Genomic DNA, 12,639 nt, shown 5'->3' with positions numbered 1-12,639 from the left:
CCGACGGGGGAGGGCGAGGGCCGGCGGGGGAGGGGCGGGAGGGGGCGGCGACGGCTGAGCTCGCGGCGCGCCCCGGAGCCCCCGGGCCTGGCGCCCTCGCGCGCGGCCTCGCCGGGAGGTTGAGCGCGGGCTCGGGCCCGCTCTGTCGCTGTCAGGGTCTCCCTCGGCCTAGGCACCGCTTCGGGGACGCCCGCCTGGGCTCGGCACTAGGGCAGCGCTTCGGCCCCGCCCGCACAACGGTCCCTAGGGCTCCTGCAGGCTCTAACTCACCCCCAGACTGGGCGCAGGCTGGCTACACTCGGGGCCGCTGGACCTGGCCCCTTCCCGCTGCCCCCAGCCTCTTAAGGCAAAGGGCACCTGGGGGCATCCTTACGGCGCAGCCAGCACCCCACGTCGCGCCTGGCTGGAGACCCTGCTGCTGAGCGTCCCCTCTGGCTCCCAGGTTGATGCCCCAAGTGCTTGGGCCCCTAACCCCATGCATGCCCTGCCCTGCTTGTGACCGCTGGAGAGTGAACCAACGGATGGAAAAGCAAGTTGCTTTGCCTTTCAAATTAATGAATAAATAAATGTCAAAAAAAAAAAAAAAAAGCAACCAACCTCTGTCTCCACCTGCAGGCTTCCCTCTCCCCTGGCCCAGCACATCTGGGCCCTCCTGGGCTGCTGGCGGCCCCACTGCACTGCAGCTGGAGACCCAGCGCCGTCCTCCAGTGGCTAGGGGTGGGTGGAAGGAAACCGCTCTTCCTGGGGGCCTGCCATGCCCCACAGCATCCACACCTTGGTCCCCGTCCCCTCTGGCTCCTGCAGCCCCTCCCCCCAGCTTTGTACAACTCCTCCACCCCTACCCCCGACCCTGGGGACCTGCCCCCAATCCTGCATCCAGGACTCCCAGAGGCAGACAAAGCCTGGATGAAATCTGATAAGACACTGGCCACTCAGTTCTGGCCTCTCTGCCCTCCGCCGTCCCTGCCCAGACCTTCTCCCTGGTCCTGAACCTCAGTCTACACATGGCCACCCTGCCCCGACTGCAAGGGACCCCAAAATTACCAGTGTCTGACCGGGGCTGCCAAGTTTTTATCAAAAAAGGAAGTTAGAAGACAAGCATTGTGTCACAAAAGGCCATTTTAATACCAAAAGATGTGGGGAGGCCAGCATCCCAGACTCTAAATAGCAGGCAGGAAGCTTGAGGGTGAAGAGCGGCCTTCCTGTCCGTCCGGGAGCAGCCCAGCCTCCACTGGAGCCCTCGCCCACCTCGGGGCCACAGCGGCCCCCCACCATGTGGGCCTGGATTCTGCCCCCTGCCGCGGGGCTCCTGCAGGGCAGGTCTGCCTCTCTGGAGCCATCTGACTCCCTCCCTCTGGTGTGGGAAGGTGGGGTGGGGGCAGGGCCGTGACCCAGGACAGAGGTTCTGACCTGATCCTGGGAGAACACCAGGGGGCATGTTGGGCACAGGATGGAGCTGGCAGGAGCCCACACCCAGCTGCACCACACCCCTGCCCCCACCCAGTCCAGACTGTGCTGTGTGCACCCCGAGTCTGCAGGCAGGCACTAAGGGAGAGGCATGGGGTCAGCTCCACTTCCTCTTTTTCCTGCCTCAGCCACAGGATTCTGCCTGGGCAGCTTGCTGACTATGCCGCCTCGTCCCTCCCCTTCCCAAAGCCCCACCCCTCGAAATCCTGAGGACTGGCACTGCGGGGAACATGTGCGGCCTCAGCCAGGTCCTCCAGGCAAGATGAGGGCCCTGGGGCTGCTCTGAGGCCACCCTGCAGCTGCACAGTGCGAAGCCGAGGGAGGGGACCCTACAGTGCGGGGGGAAGCTCAAGCCGGGGTGATGCTGGAGGCGTGCCCCTTGAGGGTGGGGTCACAACCAGGAGGGGAACGGGCCATCTTCTTGTGCAGCTCCTTAGGGACTCAGCCCCAGCGCTGGTGTCGGCCACGCAGGCAGAACCACAGATCTTTGACACCCTGACACAGGCAGGGTCCCCACCAACACCACAGCCCCTTCCTGTGGCAAGCATTCCAGCTGGCCACACAGGAAGGTTCTGGACTCCCCACGCAGCCTCAGCAGGGGGCCGTCGGCTGCCTGGCGCGCACTGGGGTCTGGTGCTGCAGCTCCCTCACTTGTCTGCCCCGATCTGTTTATCTGTGGCCATGTCCTTAGTCCTGCCCTGGACTGCCTGCATGCCACTGCCCAGCTTCGTAACCCCTCCTGGTGGGTCCCTTCCCTTGCCTGTAAAGTGGGGAGAGCCGAGGGACAGCATTGTGAAACAGCTCTGTGACACCAGTGTCCCATGTGAGTCCCAGCTGCTCCACTTCCCACCCAGCTCTCTGCTATGGCCTGGGAAAGCAGCAGAAGATGGCCCAAGTGCTTGGGGCCCTGCACCCACGTGGGAGACCAGAATGGAGTTTCCTGGCTTTGGTCTGGCCCAGCCCCAGCTATTGTGGCCATTCAGGGAATAAACCAGCAGATGGAAGATGTCTTTTTCTTTATCCCTCTCTCCCTGCCACTCTGCCTTTCAAATAGATAAAATAAATATATATTAAAAAAAAAAAAGACAAAGACGGGGACAGCCTGGCCTGGACAAGCCAGCGGCACGAGGTGTACCCATGAACAGTCTCACCGCAGAGCCCACCCTGAAGGGAGCTCAGGTGTTGTGCAGCCCTGCCTCACAGAGGGTGCCATCTGGGGCACAGCAAGAACCCAGCAGGGCTTACAGCGGCACCAAAGGGGACCTCAGTCCCCCGCCCCAGGCCCACTTGCTCTGCCAAGTATCCCAGGCAGAATCTGCCCCGCCAGGCACCCACACGGCTGGGTCTTTCGGACGAGGAGCAGAGGTTCTGAGTGGTCAGGAGACATAGGTGGGTGCTACGAGCCGGGCTGAGCTGCAGCTCTGGGTCCACACCCTGGTGCTCACCCTCCCACAGGCCCAGTGTAGCCAGTGAGCCGTGACAACATTGGCCTTGCTGGGTCCAGCACCCAGGCACAGGGGAACCTAAGACCTGGCAACTCCCAGAAGGTGCTAGGTTGCCCCTCAGGCTAGCGAGGCGTGGGGCTCCAGCTGGGGAGGCAGGCTCAGGCTGGAGTGAGTTCCTCCAGCTGCTTGGGGGTGGGGGAGGGGGCACGGAAATGCATGGAACTCATGCCAGCCCCGGAGTGGGAACCGAACCGGGGCAGAAGGGCATGCAGAGGGGCACTGTGGGTGGTACCCCTGCCACCCCCAGGCAAGACAGGTGGGCGGAGCCTCCTCCCTCTGTCCAGGCTGGGCGGCCTGCACATCGAACACAATGCCTGGGGCTCAGGCAGATGGGCCAGCAGGAGATGGGCAGCAGCCGTGCCCAGACCAGTGAGGCCCCCACCACTGCAGCCTGTGGAGAGCAAGTGCAGCCCAGGAGGAGGGAGGCTCTGCCAGCACACAAGCCCCCCCCAGTCAGGGACCAGGCCGTGGTTCCAAATACACCTTTACTGCCAGGACAGTGCGTGAAGGGAGGGGACCTGGGCCTGGAGCCCGAGCTCTGTCCTAGGGAGGGCACAGTACGGCCTGCAGGTCCTTGGGCAGGGAGCCAATAGCCATCTCGATGTAGAGCTGCACCCGCTGCAGTGTTACCGCCTTCACGGGGAGCTGGTGGCCCTGTGCGCGCACCTGCAGGGGCAGCAGAGGTCAGGGCCAGGGGCAGCGCAGGGGGGCAGGCAGCGGCTGGGCAGGGCTGCGAGCCTCACCAGCTTCTCCCGAAGTTTCAGGACCAGGTCCACGACCTCCACCTCCGACTTGTCCTTCATCCAGGTCTCGATGTCCTGCCAGGGACGTTTTGGTTCCTCCATCACTTACGCCCTCCCTCCTGCCCAGGGCCTGTGCCCCTGCTCCCCACTCTGGCCTCTGCTCACCGCCTCACAGAGGGCCTCAAGGTGCAGCGCCTCCAACTTGTGGGCCATCTCCCTGTGCCGCTGCCGGTACCAGCCATCGAAATGAGGGGACTTGAAGAACCGTCTGTGTGCGACAAAAGCTGTGGCTGAGGGGCTGACCGTCTGTTGGGCCTGCGGTCCACTCACCTGAGCAGGCCCAGCCTGCAGCCCTAGCATGGGATCCAGCTGAGTTGGGACTGACCCATCTGCTGGGCCTGTGGTCCACTCACCTGAGCAGGCCCAGCCTGCAGCCCTAGCATGGGATCCAGCTGAGTTGGGACTGACCCATCTGCTGGGCCTGTGGTCCACTCACCTGAGCAGGCCCAGCCTGCAGCCCTAGCATGGGATCCAGCTGAGCTGGGCTGACCCGTCTGCCCAGCCTGACGTCCACTCACCTGTACAGGCCCAGCCAGTCACCCTTCAGGATGCAGGTGAGCTGGGGCCCTGAGTGCTCCAGGCTCCGCAGGAAGTCCTCCTGGCGGAAAGGGCGGATCTGGGGTGGGGTCTGAGACAGGGTCTGGGTGAGCTGAGCACATGGGGAGCACAGCCCCACACAGGCCCTGCACTGGGCTGGCTGGGACGGATCCCAGGACAGCGTCCCTGATGCCCTCCAGGTCCCCACACACACCCCCTACCCCGACGCGAGGGGCCTCTGGCAGGTGCAGGGCCTGCTTCCTGCCCTGGTGGCCCCTGCACATCCGCACTTCCTCCAACCTTCCCTCCTCCAGCAGCAGGCTAGGGTTCACCCTCTCCAGCCCCTGGACCCCCACCTTCCAGGGAGTGATGTTCTTCTGCAGGGGCATGAGGCTGGTCATGTAGTGCTCCTGCAGGGGGAGGGGAGTCAGCCTGGGCCACAGCACCTGCCCCCCTCACCCCCACCCCCCGCCCTGAGCCCAGGGCCTCACCAGGGGGAAGATGAAGCTCTGAGTGAGCTCCAGGAGGTGCCGCCGCAGCAGGGCGCTCTGCAGGTCCCCCGGCCGCTTCTTCTGCACACCCTGTGGGGGAGGGGCTGAGCCTGCAGGGCCTTCGCGCCACACCAGGGACCCCCATCCAGCCCCGCCCCACCTGTACCTTCAGCAGCCGCTTGAGCAGAGCCTTATCCCGGTGCAGGTGGGCCGTGTAGGAGGTGTAGAGGCCTGGCAGGAGGGCAGAGCTGCGTCCCGGCCTCCGGGCCTCCCTCCAACACAGGCAGGGCTGTACCTGCACCTCTCACCCCACCCCGCCCCAGACGGGAAGAGATCCGCAAAAGAAGGAAATATTCCCCAGGTTCCACGAGGACTCGGGAGGGCTCAGGGGGCCTGGCTACCCCCACTGCCAGGTTCCAGACAGGACCCCACATGGAAGGCAGCCCAGGGCACAAGCGCAGGGCAGCCCCCACTGGAAGGGCCCCAGCCCAGGGCACAAGCGCAGGGCAGCCCCCACTGGAAGGGCCCCAGCCCAGGGCCCAAGCGCAGGGCAGCCCCCACTGGAAGGGCCCCAGCCCAGGGCCCAAGCACAGCGCAGCCCCCACTGGAAGGGCCCCAGCCCAGGCGTACAGACCTGGTTTGGTGTCAAGGGTCTTCAGCCGCGAGGGCTTTTTCAGCTTGACCTGCTTAGGAAGGTCCCCTGCGAGGTGTCCAGTGGCCACGCTTCAGGGCCCAGCTGTGGCCACGCCCACAGGCTCAGGCACCACCCCCTCCCACGCGTAAGCAGGGGAGGCTGCAGAGCCCCCACCCTGACCCCCAGGACTGCTCACCTGACATCTTGGGCTCCCCGACCCGGAGGACATGGGGCCAATGCTGGAGTGTTTTGATAAAGAAAGGGTTTGTGACTCCCAGAACCACGTTGGGTCTAGAGAGAGAGAAAGAGAGAGAGAGAGAGGGGGGCAAAGACAGGCCTGGGGAGCTGCAGGGAGGGGGTGGGAGGTGGGGCGGCAGCACTCACGGGGCCTGTGTGCGGGTGGTGAACTCCTTGAACTCGCTGTCGTGGATGGTGAAGTAGGGGCGGAAGTCGCAGCAGAACTTGAGGGGCTGCAGGCAGCTGCGGGAGCCGACAGTAGGGAGCAGCCGAGGAGGCACAGCCTCGACAGCCCCGCGCCCCTCCGCCTGGCCCAGCAAGGCACGTACCTGGTGAGGGCCAGCACCAGCTCTGAGGACACGTCGGGCGAGGGTGCCAAGACCAGCAGGGGCTCCCCGAGGAGCATGAGTTCCCACAGCATCTGCACGTGGGCCAGCACAGGCCGGAAGCACCTGGCGCCAGGCAGGGGTGGCTAGGGGTGTGTACCCTGCAAGGCGACCCAGGCCCCTGGACCTTGCTCTCCCACCCGCTCTCCAGGTTAGCCCGGGTGGGCCCCAGCTCTGGTGGGCACAGAGCACTGGCCCAGCAGGAAAGCAGGGGGAGGGACGCTCACAGACGTGAGAGTGTGTGTCCCTGACGGTCCACTCGCACTGGGCCCGGCCCATGCAGGGCGGGACAGCCTCAAAGCCCAGCCTCCCTGCTCACTTTCCCTTGGGCACAGACGCTTGGGCGTAGGTTTGCTTTCTGTGTACTTCCACCAAGAGTTACTGTCCTGAGAGTTACCCATGGCGAGCGGCCCCCTCCCCGCCACACGCACATGGTGGTCTCTGGTGGGCTCACCTGAACAGGTCCAGCTCATGGACACTGGCGAGGACCACTGGGGCTGGCAGGAGGTTCTGAGAGGGGAGGGTGAGTCAGGACTGGGGGCCAGGCTGGTGCCCCTTGAGCCCCAAGCAGCACCTTGGGGACCAGGAGAGACCCAGGACCCCTGCCCCACCACAGCACAGAGGAGGGTGTGACGGTCCCAGCCCTGCCCTGAGACACAGACACCCCACAAGGCAAGGTCCCACTTCTGGTCAAAGTCCAGGCCCTCGGCCTGAGCCCCCACCTCCTGGTCACACTGCTTCAGAGGGCTGGGTTCAGGCTTGTCCACCCTGGAGGGGATGTGTGCCTGGGGAGGAAGGAAACAGCTGCCAGAGAGCAGGAAGTCTCCAGGAACCCGCGGCACCTGCTCCCAGCTGGCCGGCCCTCACCTGGATAACAACGCCCATGACAGGCAGGTTCAGGGTCTGCCCAGGCACAGGGGCTGGCCACTGGTCAATTTCGTTGCACACTGTGAACACAGGTGGCCTGTGTCAGGAGCTTCCCGACAGGCAGCCTGCCAAACCCTGCCCATGCCGTCCATTCCTGCCGGCCACTCACCTGCTTCCAGGCAAGGGGCCAGCTTGTCGAAGTACTCAGGGGCGATCAGGCTGAGCAGGGACTGGAACAGCCGGACAAAGGGCAGGCGGGACACCAGCACCAAAGACTGTGGGGGACGCAGGGCCGGCGAGGAGCGGTCACCCCTAGCCACGCAGCGGGCTGCAGGCTTCCCCAGAGTTGGCCCCGCTTGGGCTGACATGAGGGGACCAACGCCTGCCTCACAGCGCTGGGGAGACCCTGGCACAGCAGTGGGGTGGGGCTGGACACCAGGGCCCCCCAGAGGGAAACCCACAGTGGCCAACGTCTTGGGGACAATCTCCCCGGGGAAAGCTTTGGCTCTCAGCATCTGAGTTCAAGACTGAAGTTGAAGGCAGACATTGGCGCAGCAGGTGAGACGCAGCTGGGGACACCTGTGTCCCACACGGCAGTGCCCGGGTTTGAGTCCCGGCTCTGCTTTCCATCCCAGCATCCTGCTGCTGAGGCCTCTGGGAGTCAGCCGTGATGGCAAGAGTGGTTGGACCCCTGCCACCCACGTGGATCCCGACTTCAGCCTAACCCAGCCTTGGCCGTTACGGGCATTTGGGATGTGAACCAGCAGATGGGAGATCTCCCTCCCGCCCTCTACCTACCCCCCTTTCCAATAAAATAAAATTTAAAGAAGACGGAAGTTGTCCCAGACGTGACAGTGTGATGAGCCCCTCCAGCCAGCAGTGAGGAGCAGACAGGGGCCTCGGTCACCACGCTGCCTAGGAAGGGTCAGCAGGCGCGCTGGCCCTGCGGCCAGGGGAGGGCCTCCAGGGTGGGCAGGCGGCTCACCTTCTGGAAGTAGCCCCTCTTCACGGAGCTGTCCTTCACCTGCCTGAAGTAGACGTAGCCGAAGTAGTGGGCTGGATCCCTCTGCAAGGAATGAGCAAGCATTGGCCACGCCCCTAGGACGGCCCAGCAGGGGCAACAAAGCTCAAGGGACAAGAAGGCTGGGGAGCTGCTGTCCCTGCACTCTGGCCTCGCGGGGCCAGGCCTGGGGTCTTTGGCTCAGAGGCGGGCAGGACCATGGGCAGCGAACGTGACTGCTGACCCAATGGGCAGCTGAGGTGGCAGGCGGGGGCTCGGGGGCGCCATGGTCAACCAAGCAGATGCCACGGACATGTGGTGCAGAGGAAAAGCTCTAGGACCTGGCCAGTCTGCTAAGAGCTGCCCCCCCCTCCCCCCCAGAGCTCAAGGCGGTCAGGGACCCCACAGGATAGGCTGGCCACCACCTCTCCTGCCACACAGGACCCAGGCACTCACTCAAAGCGACTAACACCAGCCTGACCCCCACAGGGTCCCAGGGGACAGGGGTCGGGTGCGGAACAGCCAGAGGCCCGCGGCTCACCTGCAGCACCACGGGGGCCCCGCTGTTGTAGCACGGGTCCTCACTGTGCCAGGGGCTCCTCTGGCCTCCACACTGACGCATACGGAAGCTGAACTGCGTGTCCCCCAGGCAGCCTGAGAAGCGGGGGCCGCCACATGGGTCAGCGCTGGGCCTCTGCTCGGGGAGGGGGGGGGCCCTCTGTTGGCCTAAACGGTATTGAGGACAGCCCAGCCGGGGGTCCATGCTTCCCCACAGACTGCCCGCCTCAGCCCAGCCCAGCCCGGCGTCTGCTCAGGGGTCTTGGGATAAGCTCAGCCCACAAGACACAACTTCAGCCTGTCTAGGGAGACAGGCTCCACCTTCCCAACAGAAATGAGGCCCTGGACAAATGGCCATCCCGACACCCGTGCTCCAGGGGCAGAAGAGGGGAGCAGGCCCAGCTCCCGGTGGCCACAGCCGTGGGGTGGAGGAGCCCAGACTCCACCTCTTTCCCTGTGAATCTGGGGAACCTGGCCACATGCTTCAACCCAGGGCTCTGGTGTCCACTGAACAGGGAGCAGGGCTGACACTGGGCAGCACAGGTGGCCCAGGGCCCCACCCCGCCTCCGCAGCCCCAGAGCCAACACCCAGTCCTGGGGAGAGAGCGGGGCTGCTCACCTGAGTGCGAGTCGGGAAAGGACAGGTAGCAGATGCTGCCCTTCTGAAACACAGAATCCCCAGTGAGGGCCGACTCGCTCCCGGTGCTCTCTGCTCCCAAGGGCTGGGACCTACCTCCTTGTCCGTGAGCTGGAAGTCGCTTGGGTACACCAGCTGTGGGGAGGACAAAGCACTAGGTGAGCTGCGTCTGCGAGGTGTCCAGCTGGTGCGGTGCCCCCTCACCCGCTCCAGCATCCCTCTCCCCCCGGCTTCTCTCCCAGGCCTCTAGGCACTCCCCCGACAGTTGAAGCTTCTCGACGCCCACCTCCGGGTCCCCCTCAGCCAGGGGCCAGCACACTGAGTGGACTTCCTGTCTCCTCCTATATACCCTGGCCAGCCTTCCTGGCCCCAGCATCGAGGGGGAGGCTTCCAGAGCCCTCCTGGGGCCTCCTCTCTTGCCTGGAGTGGTCATAGGGCCCTGCCTGGCTGGTCCTCCACCCTCCCGGCTACAGGGTCTCCGGCTCTGCCACCTCCTGCTATCTCGCTCAGTTGTCACCCTCCCTAGCAGCATCCCTGCCCACCATGGCAGCTTCCTGCCAGCACTCTCCCCCTCGCTCCCCTGCTGTCATCTGCACACCTCTGCCCCGCCTGTGCCCCGCTGCAGTTCCCGGGGAGAGCACAAACACTGGAGCGAGGCTCAGAGTCACCTAAAGACAGGCCAAGCTCTGGGGGCACCATGGAGCCACACAGGCTCCACCCACCCTGTGTGCCACAACGGAGCTCCCTGCAGGATGCTCAAGGGCAGGAGCCCTCAGAGCCCCCACTCCCCGTGCCTTCTGGGCTGGCCTGGCTCTCCCAGGAAGCAGTTGTGCCTGGAGCTGCCACGCCTTGCCCTGAGGAGCTGGGCCCAGGCTGGAAGGAGCCCTCTGCAGTGCGACCTGAACCCCACAGAGGCGAGCTGCCAGGCCCACTCTGCAGAAAGGGCCCTGCTTTTTGTCCTTGTCTGGTCTGGGCCTGTTGCTGTGTCTCACCTGGTCTTTCCAGGGCAAGGACCTGTCCCCCAACACAGTCAATGTGGAACACGTGCACACACGTCTGGGGTAGCCCAGCACAGGCAGGTGTGGCCGCTGACTGGATCAACGGACACCTTCATCCAAGGCGTCTCCAGGGAGGCTGGGGGGGGGGGGGTGCTCTGAGCAGCCTTCTACGTGGTGGGGCAGCAGCACCAGGCCCAGGGCAGGACGGAGCAGGGAAGGCAGAGGAAAGGGGGTTTCCTCTCCGTCTGTCCTGGAGCTGGGATGCTCTTTCCCCTGCCCTGCAACCCACAGCTCGGACCCTCCAGGGTTCTCGGGCCCGAAAGTCAGTGCACCAGCACCCCTGGTCCTGAGGCCCTCAGACTCGGGCCGAGCCGTGCTCCAGGTCTCCAGCGTGCAGAGGCGTCTCAGCGCTCCACCTACAGGAGCCAGTTCCCCCAATTCCCTCTGCTGTCTTTCAAAATATTCTACTGTTCCTGTCTCTCTGGAGAACCCTAACATCAGAGGGGAGCACAGTCAAGAAGCCCTCAGCTGGGCAGGCGCCACGAAGCGCGACAGAGCCTGGTGTTGAGGCACACCCGGTTCAGCCACCACCTGCGATGCTGGCACCACGTCAGGCTGCCAGAACCAGTCCTGGCTGCTCTGCTTCCTCTCCAGCTTCTTGCTAATGCACCTGGGATGGCACCAGATGTCCACACATGTGGAAGACCAGGACAAGGTTCCTAGCTCATGGCTTCTGCCTGGCCCAGCTCCAGCTGTTCTGGCCATTTGGGGGTGAAACAGCAGATGGAGGACCTCTCACTCACTCTGTCACTCTGCCTTCAAATAAATAAATCTTTAAAAAAAAAAGAGGAAGGAGGGAGTCAGGAGTCAGGAGGAAGAGATGGGAAACTAAGGGGACCTGATAGGGGGACTGGGCCCACTGGGTGCTCAGCAGAGCTCCGTGAAGGGCAGGGCCCACCGGTCACTCAGGACAGGAGGGCCAGAGACAGCCACAGCCTGGTGCCCACTGGAACAGTCCTGGGCTCCTGCAGCATCTGAGCAGCCACCCTGGCCTCTGGCTCCATGTGCATAGGGGACGTGGGTGTCCCAAGCAGTGGCTTACCACACTGTGCCACAACACACACCTTCTTAACTTCTCCCGGGATTTTAGGGAACAATTTGAAAAAGGCACTGGGGTAAGAGAGTGGGCTCTGCAGCCCTAGGCGAGTCACCTCCCCTGTCCACACTCCGTAACTGCACCAGTGCGTACAGTGGGGACAGTGTGTGGGCACCCACAGTGTCAGGAGCCCATGGGTCACTTGTCCACTCAGAAAACTGCAAGAGCTCACAGGGACCTTGGAGAGCGTCTCCCAGGCAGAGCCATGGCTTCCCTGAGGACACCTGTGAGGGTCCAGCAGGACCAGTGGCTACCTCTCAGGTCCCTCCCTCTGGCCCTGGTGAAGTCTACATCCCAGACAGTCCCCAGCTGGCAGCTCCCCATCAGTGTCATGGCCACATCTTCATCCCCACCCCAGAAGGAGACGCTGCCCCGCGGGCAGGTGGAGGCTGGCTGGCAGTGGGGAGACCCCAGGGAAGGCCCCAGGCCAAGAGGAGCCGAGTGCAGGGAGAGGACACACAGCCAGGGGTACAGCAGGAGGGACACAACCGCGGGGCCTCGGCTCTACGTGAGCCAAACGGTGCACAGGGTTTTAAGGAGACCCACAATGGCCAGACTGGCGGGGGGCAGTGGGGCGGGGGATGCCAGAGGCCTGAGCTCCAGGGCGACCCCCGCCTGCTGGAGCGGCTGAGGGGTGAACATCGGAGGCTGACAGACGCGGCAGGCATTTACTGGGAAAATCAGAAGGGCCCGCCTTGGTGGAGCTGAGCGCGGGGCCCTGCCGCCCCCACCCCAACGGGGACTCAGCTTGCTCTGCCCTGCTCTGCCTGGGGAGCCCTCCTGGGGCTGAGGAGGGCGGAGGCCGAGGCCTGTGCGACGCGCGCGGCGGCGGCGACGCGGGTGCACCTGCCTCCCGGTCCGCTAGCGGCGGCGGGGGCGGGGGCCGGGCGGAAACCTGCGCTCCAGGGGAGGGGGCGCGGCCCGCCGGCCGGCAGCTCACCTCCAGCGCCTGGCCCAGCTCCAGGTCGAAGGTGACCACGCACACGCACTCCAGCCAGGCGGAGAAGCGCGCCCAGGGCGCGGTCGGGGCCCGCGCCGAGCGGCCCGCCGCTGTCGGCTCAGCCGTGCCGGGGCTGCCGCGAGCCCGGCGGGGCCCGGCGCCCGACGGCGCATCCATGGCGGCGGCTCGGGGCGCGTTGCCGGGGGAACGCGAGAGGGCGGTGGCCGCGGACAGCGCCTGCGGACAGCGCCCCAGAGCAGTCGAGCGGCCGCCTCGGAGCAGAGCAGCCGGCCGCGGCCGCGCGCGCCCCCTGACGCCGGAGGAGCGCCTGCCCCGGAGCGCCGCCGCGCGCACCGGCCAGCCGGGCCGCACTTCGCCGGGCCCCGCCTGGCCCCGCCACCTCGGACGCCCCTGTCGCCCCGG

The 12,639-nt window shown here is 65.2% G+C and overlaps 1 protein-coding gene across 2 annotated transcripts; it reads right to left on the bottom strand.

Moving 5' to 3' along the window:
• Positions 1–3,445: 3,445 nt before the first annotated feature.
• Positions 3,446–12,393, bottom strand: DENND6B (DENN domain containing 6B). 2 transcript variants are annotated; one of them, XM_062202630.1, is made up of 20 exons: positions 12,217–12,393; positions 9,219–9,257; positions 9,105–9,147; positions 8,469–8,581; positions 7,913–7,993; positions 7,097–7,202; positions 6,928–7,007; positions 6,783–6,845; positions 6,515–6,570; positions 6,004–6,126; positions 5,822–5,917; positions 5,634–5,728; positions 5,438–5,503; positions 4,970–5,034; positions 4,804–4,893; positions 4,669–4,722; positions 4,294–4,403; positions 3,881–3,983; positions 3,716–3,790; positions 3,446–3,638 (listed from the first exon to the last, which is right to left on the bottom strand). In XM_062202630.1, exons 1-20 carry the CDS (start codon positions 12,391–12,393, stop codon positions 3,516–3,518), a joined length of 1,758 nt encoding a protein of 585 aa, XP_062058614.1. In that variant the 3' UTR covers positions 3,446–3,515. The 2 variants fall into 2 exon arrangements, with proteins under 2 accessions (XP_062058614.1, XP_062058615.1); XM_062202631.1 differs by having other exon boundaries at positions 9,105–9,144; positions 12,217–12,308.
• Between the last annotated feature and the right edge of the window lie 246 nt (positions 12,394–12,639).

This window comes from Lepus europaeus, chromosome 10 (genome assembly GCF_033115175.1).
Source record: "Lepus europaeus isolate LE1 chromosome 10, mLepTim1.pri, whole genome shotgun sequence".
Taxonomy (NCBI): domain Eukaryota; kingdom Metazoa; phylum Chordata; class Mammalia; order Lagomorpha; family Leporidae; genus Lepus; species Lepus europaeus.
Note: the sequence above shows the minus strand (reverse complement) of the source record. Positions and strands in the feature narration are given on the sequence as shown.